The 11,656-nt window shown below is 56.5% G+C and overlaps 1 protein-coding gene across 1 annotated transcript in view; it reads right to left on the bottom strand.

Annotated features, from left to right (window-relative positions):
- Positions 1 to 10,801: 10,801 nt before the first annotated feature.
- Positions 10,802 to 11,656, bottom strand: part of LOC104622140 (selenoprotein Pb-like) — a 1,570-nt gene continuing 715 nt past the window's right edge. The window contains exon 3 of the mRNA XM_010288821.1: positions 10,802 to 11,047. Coding sequence (XP_010287123.1) covers positions 10,802 to 11,047 — 246 coding nt within the window. The remainder of the gene's footprint in view (positions 11,048 to 11,656) is intronic.

The following is an 11,656-nucleotide window of genomic DNA, read 5'->3' as shown; positions in this document are numbered from 1 at the left end:
TGCTGCGAGCCTGGGCCCTGCGGCACCCGGCCTCAGTGCCCAGCCTAACCCAAGGCCCAGCCTAACCCACAAGTCACCTTTGGGTTTACACCGGGTAGCAGAGCAAGCAGCAGCACCCTACCCTTCAGCGGGCGTCAGGGTTTGCTTTTTCTTTTAAAGCCCTGTAGTAAAGATGCTCGACCCACACGTCACTGCGGCATCCTCGGGTGCAGAGAAAATACCGGGCCCTGTGGCACACCTGGCCTTTGGCAGAGGCGATGAAACACCCACAGGGCTGATGCCCAGGGAGCTCTGCTCTGCTTTTCGATGGGGTTGCATTAAAGCGACGTCCTTCAGCGCATACTGCCTGAGTCAGCACCCCAAAATTCAGGGAAACAGACTCCTCACGAGCCTCTGCTTCAGTGGAGGGTGATGGCAGCACCCCTGGGACCAGCACAGCGTGGGGCCGATGGGGAGAGCACTGCTGCCCTGCTGGGGCTGGTTGCTTTGCTGCCATGTCTGGCAGGACCCCGTCCCAGGATTTGGGGGGGTTTTTGGTTTTGGTTTTGTTTTTTTAATTTCCTCAGAAATACATTCCCATTCTTTTGTCCTGTCTAATTTGAAGTGACAAACCTCTGAGGGAGAGCAGAACTCACAGATCTTGGCATTTGGGTTTCTTACTCTGTTTTTCTCAGCGCTTTGAGAATCTAAACCCAATTCCTTTCTATCTGCAGTTCAGTCACATCTAGACCATTACTGGTCTCTTGTTGCAGAGATCTCCTATTTACTCTTACTGACAGAGCAAGAGTACATTTCCTGGAATAACAGGGCGATGCAATTAGGGAACAGGAAATAATTATGCACCTTTGCTATGCCACGAGGTACCTCCAAGCCCAAGGTCTCCTTTGCAGGACTCAGAGGGAAGGAATTAGATCTCAGGCAGGTAATGAGAGCAGGCAGAGCTGCTGCAGTGAGAGAGCTCCATTTTAGAGAATAAGCCACATGCTAATCGATGAAGGTCAGGAAGAGGTTTTCCTTGAAGGCTGAGGTGTTCCTTGCTGCCGCTGGTCTTGTTCAAGATAATCAGTGCTAATCTGCGGCAGGGCCTGGCCTCGGGCAGCAGCTACGCACCGATTTGTTTACGTTTTCCCCAGGAATCACGTCCCCATTTCTTTAACCCCAAAGGGCATTTCGCTCTCTGCAAGGGATTTGTTGTGACAGGGAGCACTTGCGAGTACGTTGCGCAGCTGCCGGCATGTTGCGCATCACCTCTGCTCACTGTGGCGGCAGCAGGACCTGGGGCCACGAGAAGGGCTTGGGTCCACCTCTGCCCCTTCCTGGCTGCACAGAGGGACCTCAAGAGGCCACCCCAAAGCACCGTCCTGCCCCAAGGAAGAGCAAGCCTTCCTGGCAGAGACCAGTCCAACAGAATCTTAAGCGCTTCGGATGATGACGGAGGCTGCGGGCTCCAGGGTTACAGCAGCCTGACTGCCTGGGAGTTTCTGCCAGCACCCGTGTCTCCTCGCAGCCGCTGGTTCTGCTCAGGCAGGGGGTGAGCCTGCAGGAGAGCTGGGACGCAGCACCCCAGCTTGTCTGGTCCCTCTGTCACCAGTCTCTGCAGAGCTCACCTAGTGACAACCTTGAGTGTCCTTACTTACGTCGTCCCCAGACGGTGCCGATAAAGAGGATTTTAGACTTCGGCCCGAGCAGGGATGTTACTCATTCCAACGAGCTGACTTCTCACTGCAGAAAACATATAATCCAGACTCAAATCAAAGCAAGGTCAGTGCAGTGGCTGGCTGGCCTGTCTCCGGGGGGTTAGCATGTTATTTCAAAGACAAATCAATCTATTTTTTCTCTCCCTCTTCATCTGAACATTTGTTGCTCCCCATTCCTCTCCACCTCTCCCCATCCCTTTCATTAGTGCCTTGAATTTCGCAAGCGGGGAGCTCTCCTCCTCCCAGAGAACATGGACAGACCTCTTCTCCCCGGGGAAGGATGCAAAATGTCAGCCTCCCGCCCAGCCCCTGATGCTGCTCATTCAGAGCCTGGAACCAGGTACATCAATAATTCACCACACGCTTTCCTGAGCCCGGCCTTTGGCGGAGCCTCTACCACCGGCAGCCCCGGTTCCCCTCCCAGCTTCAAGGCTGTTTGGTCGGGGTCTGCCCGTGCTGCGACCCACCGAGTCCAGCTCTTATGGCCTGAGTGCTGGTGTTACTCACAAAGGGCCAATTTTTCATGCTGGCCCCAGAAAGCATTTTATCTCGAGTCCCTAGATAGAAAATTTACTGACCAAAGAGGCTGGAGCCCCCATGCAAGTTGGGCAGCACTGCAGTCCAATACCATGGGAAATTCTTTGGGTGCCAGCTCAGTCAGACGTCCAGCTTTAAGTTGCAGGTGCTGTAGGGCAAGAAATCTGCTTTCCTCTTGCTAGAAACTAAATTCAAGAGCTCCAACAGAGAGAGAGGAAAAGGATCCTGCTGGGTTGTTCTCTGCGGGTTTGCTGGCACCTGCGCTTTGTTTTGTGGCAGACAAGGTCAGCGCTGGTAGGTACCACCTCTCAGCCCAAGGAGATGCCACCTCCTTGGCCGCTCCCACCTGCACACCTTTATGTAGCTGCTCTCTCCCCACCGTGTCCAAACCCCACACCCAGCAGAAAGACTGGCTTTCCCTGGGCATCTTCCCCTCTCTCGGGTGCTCCCGGGCCTCTTTGGCATCGCTTTGACTCTGAACTCTGAATGTTGTGCCCTCGCTAACGTGGGTAACCGTCTGAGGCTTGCAGAGAAGACAGCAGAGCTTTGCAAGACCCAGTGAGCACCAAGGAAGTCCTCTGATGACAGATGAAGATATACAAGAGCAGCAAAAGCTTTATGGCCAACTAACGATGGGAAAGGAGCTAGATAGCAGAGTGCGGGTGGCTACCGAGCTCCTGCTCTGGCCACTCAGATGATTTGCTGCTCTGAAGGAGCTGAAGCCAGGCTTAGCAGCAGCCAAGCTCCCTGCTACAGCTGCCAGCCCTAGGCACTTGGAAGCGTGGTGGTTTCTGCCTTTCCTGTGTTGTTGCTGCTGTTCAGAGCAGAGGCAGGCAGGAAAGGACACAGGGAGTAACGCAGCCTGCAGCTCCCCTGCCTTAGCGCACTCAGGAGCAGAGGGATCTATTGCCCAGGATAGTTATTCCTGTGGATCCGACATCCAGGAAACGGCAGAGAGCGTTGCCTTATGAAATATTTGGCTTTGCAAGCAAGAGGACCCATACTTTGGTTTGGTTGCCTGTAGACTTAAGGCCCAGTTTTAGGTTCTTCAGTGCCTAGTAAAGTCCGCAACAAAGCATAAGCTTGAGCTGGAGCTTTCTGTCATCAAACTGTTTGAATCCCCCATGGATTCTCCACTGACTCATTAGCGCTGGGTTATTGCTGTCCTGCTCTTTCAGCGGGGACTCTAATAAAGCTGCATTTCGCTGGCCAGCCACTTATTTTATGAAACATTCTAGAACTGACAAACTCAGGATCCTCCTTCAGGTGTGATTGCAATGGTCCGAGCACTCAAAAGAGAAATGCAAGGACTGAAAGTACCATCTCTCCTCTCCAAGCACAGTCTGAATTCAAAGATCGGGTGCAGGATGGCTGCTCTCACCCTCACTTTGGCGCAGGAACAGCTCTGCTTGCCTGTGTGTCCCTGCATATCTCAGGGACAAGTCAGTTTAAAGCAGAGGATGCTCAGAGTCCTGCCGCTTCTCTGCTCTTCGGCCACTGCCAAAGGGGACAGCAATCGCCCAGAAAAACCTCAGGCCACCTCTGATCCATGATCAAGGATGCCTGCACCCACCACTTTGCCATGCCCTCCCCGTGGCACCCCGTGGCACATCGCCTCTGCCTGCCGCGTACTGCAGGCACCGGGAGCTCTTGCCTGGCAGGGCTGGGGGTCCTGGATGACCTGGGCAGGAGGCGGGGGGGGGTTGAACTGGCAAGCCCCGCCGTGGGGAAGGGGTCTGTGGGGCAGGATGGGGGTTGGGAGGCTCCTTTGTACAGTGAGAGGGGACATCCAGGAGCAGCGGGGCAGGAGGAACAAGGAGATGGGCTGGGGCAGCAGCAAGGAGGGGAGAAAAATGGAGCAAGGTGCTCAGGACCAGGCAGACGCAGACTCTTCCTTGCACCCAACCAGAGGGTTAGGGCTGCCGGGAGCTGTTGTTCCTTCTCTCCCACACACAACATTACATCTCTGCCTTGCCAGGGCTGTCTTCTGCCAGCCCCCGTAAGATTAGCGAAGTGCTGAGCCTCTGCCTTGCCCCGGGGATTGCTGCGCCCTTCCAGCAAACGCATTTGCTGTGCAGGCCAGCAATTAAGCACGGAGGAGCTGCTGGGCAAAGACCCTCGGCTTCCAGGAGAAATGGTCGCCTCCCCAGCGTGGACTCTAAAAGCACAGAGCGCTCCAGAAAGCTACTCAGCCCTGCACCGGAGAGCGGCGTCCATCCTGGCCGGCCTGGCAGCCACGGGGCTGAGCTCAGCAGAAAGCAGCCCCCCGGCCCATCGCCCTTCTCAGCCGCTGAAGCTCCCTCCCCTTAATTAGAGATGCTTAAATAGCCGGGAATCATTTTGCAGGCTACAAGAGCATGAACAAACGACAGCAAAGCGAGGCGTAAACAACGCTCCTGTCAGCCTTTTGCATCAGGTCTGCCCTGGCTTGTTCGGAGACACAAGCGAGTTGCAGGGTCCGGCCGAGTGGGAAGCCGGAGTCAGGCCAGGACCGGGGCTCATCCCGCCGCCATCCCTCACCCAGGGTCCCGCTCCTCTTCCCTGCGCAGAGAACCGACGGTAGGTTACAGGACAGGCCCTTTCGTCCCAGCCTTTTACCCTCTGCGTTTAACACGCTTTGCAAATGGTAATGAAAATGTAAATAACGCTGGGTGGGGAGTGGTCTTCCGGGGGAGGAGAGATAAATTAAACCTGTGGGAAACAACAGACTGATCCAACTTCACTTTTTCAGGAAGAAAGAAAAAGATCTTCAATGGAGAGAAGATAACATGTAGCTTCTGTGAGCTAAAAACCAACGGAGAAGAGGCTGAAAGCTGGACAAATCCAGACCCAAAGAGAAGCTACACAATCCTGGCGACGGAGCATAATTAGCGGCGGAACGTCTCGGGCGAAGGCAGGAAACCCGGGCAGAGAGTGTCCCGCGGGCTGGGCAGACCTTGCAATGGGCGCACAAGGCTCGGCTGATTGGCTGGGAGGCTACAATGCCGCGTGGCTGATTGGCTGAGAGACTACAGTGCCCTGTGGCTGATTGTCTAGGAGGTTACAATGCCCTGTGGCTGATTGGTTGGGAGGTTACAATGCTCTGTGGCTGATTGGCTGAGACGCTGCAATGCCGCATGGCTACTTGGTTGGGAAGCTACAGTGCCACGGGGCTGATTGGCTGCTTGGTCACCTCGTTGGATGCTAGTTGGCTGTGTGGCCTTATTGCTGCGTGCTGATTGGCTGGGTGACTAGGGGAAAAAAACTAGTAAAAAAACAGCTTTGACGAAAATCAAATCATTCCAATTTATAATATTCCTCCTCGTGCCTGGGACTGCTGGTCATTACCACTGGCTGCACCACTTTGCCAGCCCTACCGAGCTGCAATTCCTCAGGCGCCGCTGGGCCCATCGCTGTCACAGCTGCCATCGTCCCAGGCCACGCTCAGCAGCGGGTGTCACAAGCCAGGGTTCAGGCGCCCGGTCTGGGTCATTCCTTACCATCTATTTCAACAATTTATTCCAAAACCATTTCCACGGGCACATCCATGTGGAAAAAAAAAAGGCTCCAGCCTGGGACCTCTTCCATAGTAAAAAACAATGAACACCCTTAACTCGGCTTTGCTTTTACAGCTTTATCAGGGCTCTCACAGCAGCTGGGGAGCTGCCCGCCCCAAGCTCAGGATTGATGTCTTCTAGGCGTTACGGTGCTGCTCGCTCTCAGAGGCTGTTCCATGGGTTCATCCTCTTCCTCCAGCTCCTTTACGAGGCAGTCAGGTATACTCCCCATGATGGATGCTCATGTACCTCAGCACTCAGAGAGCCCATGTGGCGACCCACTCGTGAGGCCAGACCCCAGAGCTGCCCTCGATGTGAGTTGGTCAGGGCACGGTGGGATGAGGAGAGGTTGCACCACACTGATCTTCCCCTTAACAGCTCACCCATCCCAGCTCCCCTCCAGGACAGCGTGTCCTCACACATCGGTCCGTGCGTAGGAGCTGGCAGCAGATGGTGAAGCTTCGGCAGAGGTGCCGGCAGTCCCTGCGCGAGGCTGTGCCGCTTGAAGCCACCCAAGGCAAGAGCAGGACACAGCAGATCAGCGCTGCACCGTGGTTGGGCTGGAAACCAAGCGTTGCACCCAGCTCATCTTGAGGAGAAATAGATGGAGAGAAACACAGCAAATCTCCCCTTGCGTGGCAGCAAAAAAGGGGTAGCTTGCTAGCTGCTCTCCTGGAGAGAGGTCAAGAGGAGGGGAGCCTGAATTTTAGCAAAGCTCCTATGAATGCGGGGATCAGCATGGGATTTAGTCTCAGCCCTGGGCATTTGCTCCATGCTGCAAAGCCACGTGTGTTAAGCTGGTGAGATTTGTCTCTCCTGGGGTGCTGGTTGCGCTTTGCCTGCTCACACTGGGCTTCATTCAACCCCCAGATCAAAACCATAAATAACAGAACCAAACTGTTCCCTCCGTGCCACCGTCCATCGACGGTGAGCAAAGGTAGGGACTAGAAACAAGCGGCACGGAGAAATGGCTGTTTTGTTCTTGCACAGCGATGGCTGGACCATGCTGGGTGGACACAGAGAGGAGGTGACGCCACACAAAGCTGCACCAGGGTGGCACTGAGAGACCTGTGCGGGGCTGAGAGCCTTGATGGCTCATGGGGCCAGAGCTCCAGCTCTGCCTCCCCCAAACCTCTCTGGGCCCACCAGGAGGGAGAAAAGGAGCTGGGATGGGTCTGTTGCAAGGCAGCAAATGGCTGGGGAGAGACTTGGAGACCTTTAGAGGAGAGAGGTTACAGGGGAAGCAACAGCAGAGGCGAACCTGTTGAATGCACCTTTGCCCAAAAGCCAGAGAGGTGCCTCCACCCTCTGTCCCTGGGGACTGCTTTGGGGTGACTCTGCTCTCCCTCTGCCAGCAGACGGAAGACAGGGCATGCCAAGCAATGGGGCTTTGAAGCCCCAGGGACTTGGCTCCATCCAACTGGTGGCCTCCTGCCCAGCCAGGACCCTTGATGTGATGCTGGGGAGGGAGGCAGGAATGAACGAGGCCGGTATCTGACGCACTTCCTCAGCCCCATCTTCGCCAGTCGCCAGCACTGGTGGCCGTGCCGGCGAGATGAGTCACCAGGGCTGGCTGGTTTCTGCAGCTGTTTCTCTGCTCTGTCCCATCTCCTTGGGCAACACTACACGGAGATGAGTCTGGACCTACTCACCAGGGACATCAGCAAGTTGGCCAAAGCCCGGGATGATCTCTCCAGCCCCCGTTCCCCAGCTCCTAACCCACGATGGAGGTATGTGGCTGCCATCCCCGAGCAGCAGCATTCACCCTCACCCCATTGAATCAAGAGGGCCCCGCTGGGCTGGACTTGAGGGACAGAAATGCAGCCGCCTGCATTTATTTTGCCTAACAACAGTGATCTCTCTGTATATTTTCATTCTGTTTTCCTAGGCTCAGCTGCCTCCTCAATGAAATGTTTCCAAAGCAGCCTGGCTTGGCGGCATGCCAGCCCCGGCTGCCAGATGAATGGGAGGAGGAGGAGGGATCCATTCCTCTTCTTGACACAGCATCGCTGCACAAGAGGCCTCTGTTGACATTAGGACTGGCTGTTCCCCCTCTCCTGAGAGGCTCTGCCCGGCCCCCGGCTGGAGCAGCGCACAGGGCCAAGGCAGCAGGCTGCGTGTGATGTGGGACCGGGGTCTGTCCTTCTCCGGGGTGATGGCACAGACACCGTGGTATCACGGCCCAGCACTGCCAGGACCTGATGTCAGCCCCAGTTTCTTGCCCTAGACCCTCCCCTGCTGAGCCAGCCCCCCACCCCGACAGCTGAGCGCTCCTTGGGGCTCTCTGACTCCTACTAACAGCATCACTCCCCGAGACGTCAGCGATGTCCCCCAAAACATTTCTCCTCCGCCCCGCCCGGAGCAAAGCTCTCCCTCAGCACCGCAGGAGTGCAGACACCAACACAGCTTGTGCAGAGCTCCAGATCTCCGGCACCTTTCAGGGAGAAGCGATGCCACAGGGGAGCCCAAGCACAGTACCCCCAAACCCTTTAGGCCTTTGGACAACAGTATATGGAGCAGCATCGGCTTCACCCTAAACCCTGGCCACTACTCAGACATATAGGACTTCACCAAACAGTGCCACAGCTCTTTCCCATGCCTCAATTCCTCTACCCAAAGCAAAAGAGCAACCCAAGTCTTCAGGGGTGGAAATACATCTCTGGGAGGTAGCCAAACAGTAGCAGTGAAGCACAGTGCCACTGGGCTGCCCACCCGGCACCAGACGTGAACCCTCTCTCTGCCACCGCTAATTGCAGAGCTGGTCATCAGCAAGCGAATGCAAACCTGTGTGTGTCCCACTTATCACAATGTCACCTCCTTGCCAGGGACACCTAAAGGAGCTGTGCAAGGAAAAGGCTGTGGGATTTAGCAAAAGGGCTGAGGAAGCATCAGAAGGCAAAAGAAAGAGATAGAAGTCATCCCTTTCCTTCCAGTCTGCACCTCTCTCCTCTGGCATCTCCTGCTGGTGGCCCGCACCCAGCCACTGCAAGCCGAGGACCAGCGGCTGGGGCACAGGCCAGAGGCTGGGGCACAGCCGCGCCCAGCAGCACGCCGCGGGGACACAGACTGCTCCCCCCAGCCGTGGTGGGGAGAGAGCTCTGCCTGGATCTGGTGGAAAAGAGGCCAGCCACGCATCGATAAGATGAATTAGTTGTCTCAGCAGCACCGGCAAAATGAGCGAGAGCAGTGGAGCCCGTGAGGCCCGGCCTGCTTTGTTTCAATTACAGCAGCTGCCAGAAGAAAAAGATAACCTCGATATTGATGGCAGGAGCAGCAGACAGAGGTGCCCTTGTGGGCTGCTGGGAGCAGGTAGAGGAGGAAGGGGGAGGAGGGAGGGAGCAAGAGAGATGGAGGAGGGGGAGCAGGGTCTCAGCCAGCACCCATGGGAGAGCCGGGGCTGGCGTCCCTGGGCAGGTGAGAAAGACCCACCTGATCCCGTTGCCCTCATGCCCACAAGGAACAGCTCCTCTTCACCCTGGCTCTTGCCGCCGTCGCTGGCCAGAGCATCCTCCCGCAGAGACAGGGCAGAGGGGTGCAGCCTCCCAGGACGGGGGGCAGAAATTCAGCTCAGAGCATCGTCAGCGGGACACGCACCCCAGCATGGCACCGCATAATGCTGAGCAGAAAAAACCTTTGCTTTTTGCTCCCCACTCAGGCTCTGGTGCCCAGAGAGGAGATGGAGAGTCCAGGGGAGGGCTTGAGTGGGGCCATGTGGATGATGGGTGGAGCTGGAGTGAAGGGCCATGGGGCTGAGACAGCCATGGGGGTGACCTGGGGTGCAGGCAGGCACAGCTGCCTGCCTGGGATGCAGCACCCAGTTGTTTGAGGGCTGGGCAGCCCCCAGCACTGTGCGTGCAATGGGGACCAGGCTGGGCACTGGGGACAAGATGCCCAAGATGACCTTAGACTGCATGTGGGAACTTCAGCCCCATGACAGCAGCTCACGGCAGGCACCCCAACATCACACCTACAAGCCAGAGATCGAGGTGCCAAGCCAAACTTCCTCCTGGCAGCGCAGGGTTAATGTCCTGCCCTGGGAGGGGACTAAGCCCTGGGTTCACTTCCTGGCAGGAGTAACCAGAAGGCATGAAGAGTTGGGGTCTCTTTGGTCATCAATGCCTTTACCACCCGTTCTCTGCACAGGGGAATGCTTTATGGGGTCCATATGCAGCCCCAGGTGTGCCAAGAGAAACACCCAGGGCCAGCCCCGTGCTGAGCCAGCCCCCCACTCTCTCTGGGGAAGGGGCACCAGAGGCCAGGCTGAGCAGGGTTCGCTTCACAGAGGTTTTATTCGTACTCTGGACATCTGCATCGCCCTCCGAACTCGCTTCTCCTCCAGGAGAGACACCAGGATCCTCACCCCCGTCCTCCCAGGGCTGAGCCCTGCATACAGCCCCTGGGTCTCCAAGAGGGGACAAGGCCACCATCTTGCGGCCACCCATCACCACTGCACATACCCTTGTGCAAGGCCTGGAGGGTCCCCAGGATGTGACCACTATGGGGGTACAGGGTTTAGACCATGGGGAGATGTGACCTCCCATTATTCCTTGTGCCTCCATCCCCTGGGATCACGTCCTGCAGGGCACCCACTGTCCCCTCCCTCGCTCCCCAGCCAGGACACCCAGAGGTGCCAGGACACCCAGGGGTGCCAGGACGGACAGAGTATGTTGGCAGTGCTGCTCCTGTCCCGGTTCTGGCCCCTCCACCCCTGCCCTGCTCCTCCATGCAGTGTCAGCCAGCAGTGACCGGGGACCTCCCGGTTTGCACCACTGGCTTCATGGAGCATGGAAAGGCAGGCAGCAGCAGAGGAAGAGATCAGAACTCAGCCCTGGGGCTGAAAATGCGGCACCTCTGGGTGTCTGAGGGGGATTTTCATCCCTGGTCACAGCATGGGTGTACAACCCACATGGGGGATGCTGGAGGGGGTTGTTACACCAATGCTGCTGGTGACCAGCAGCCCAAAGCAAGTCCTTTCATCCTCTGAGAAGCGAGTTGGCGTGGTCTGCACACTACAGGGTTCTTCTGCAAGGCCTAGTGCTCGTTTCCCTCCTCCTGCTTCGGCTCCTTGGCTTGGGACTGCCTGTGGTCTCCACGGTGGTGGTGAGCATGGGTGGCAGGTTCATGGTCCCCATTGGGATCTCTGGTGCTCTCAGTGCTGACCACATGGTGGTGGTGAGGATGGAGGGGGTTGTGATGATGGATGGGGGTCTCTGACTCCTTCTGCTCTTGTTCGGGAAGCGGGCTCATGGTTACAGGGACCTCCATGGTACTGTTAGCCTAGGGAAAGTAACAGAAGGGCTGGTGCAGTGTGTGAACGCACACACAGCCCCGCTGTGAGCCTGTGAGCTGGGATGAAAGCAGACCAGCATCTCTCATACAGAAAGCTGTGTGGGCCAGAGCAAAGGCTCTCCAGCCCCAACCCAGGGCACAGGGAGGACTGGAGAGGCTGGAGCACACAGAGCACAAGCCTCTGTACCTACATCACTTGGCTCAAGTTGTCTGTAGTCCAGGGAATTCCTGAGCTAGAAAAAGGACTTCGCATTTAATATTTCTAGATCGATTTTTCTCCTAGGAAGTGACTCATCACCTGCTGAGCCCAGAGCTGTCCTTTTCTTTACTCTGAGCTTGCCACCTACCTCTGGGACCACTGCCTGGTCCTGTCTTATTATCGCAACAGCCAGCAACCCTAGTTAGCTTTTCCAGGCCTGGGTTATGACCCCTTTAGTCCGTTCCTTCTCAGCCTGAAAATTCTGACCTATTTAACTGCCCTTATTCCAGAACTTTCATCACCTTCCCTCGCAACCATGGACCAGAGTGGTTGGCAACCCAGAGCCTGTCCCCGATGTGAAGGTAAGTTTGTTTTTTTCCTGATGTGCCATGCTGGAG

This window comes from Phaethon lepturus, unplaced genomic scaffold, assembly GCF_000687285.1.
Source record: "Phaethon lepturus isolate BGI_N335 unplaced genomic scaffold, ASM68728v1 scaffold25420, whole genome shotgun sequence".
In the NCBI taxonomy this organism is placed as follows: domain Eukaryota; kingdom Metazoa; phylum Chordata; class Aves; order Phaethontiformes; family Phaethontidae; genus Phaethon; species Phaethon lepturus.
Note: the sequence above shows the minus strand (reverse complement) of the source record. Positions and strands in the feature narration are given on the sequence as shown.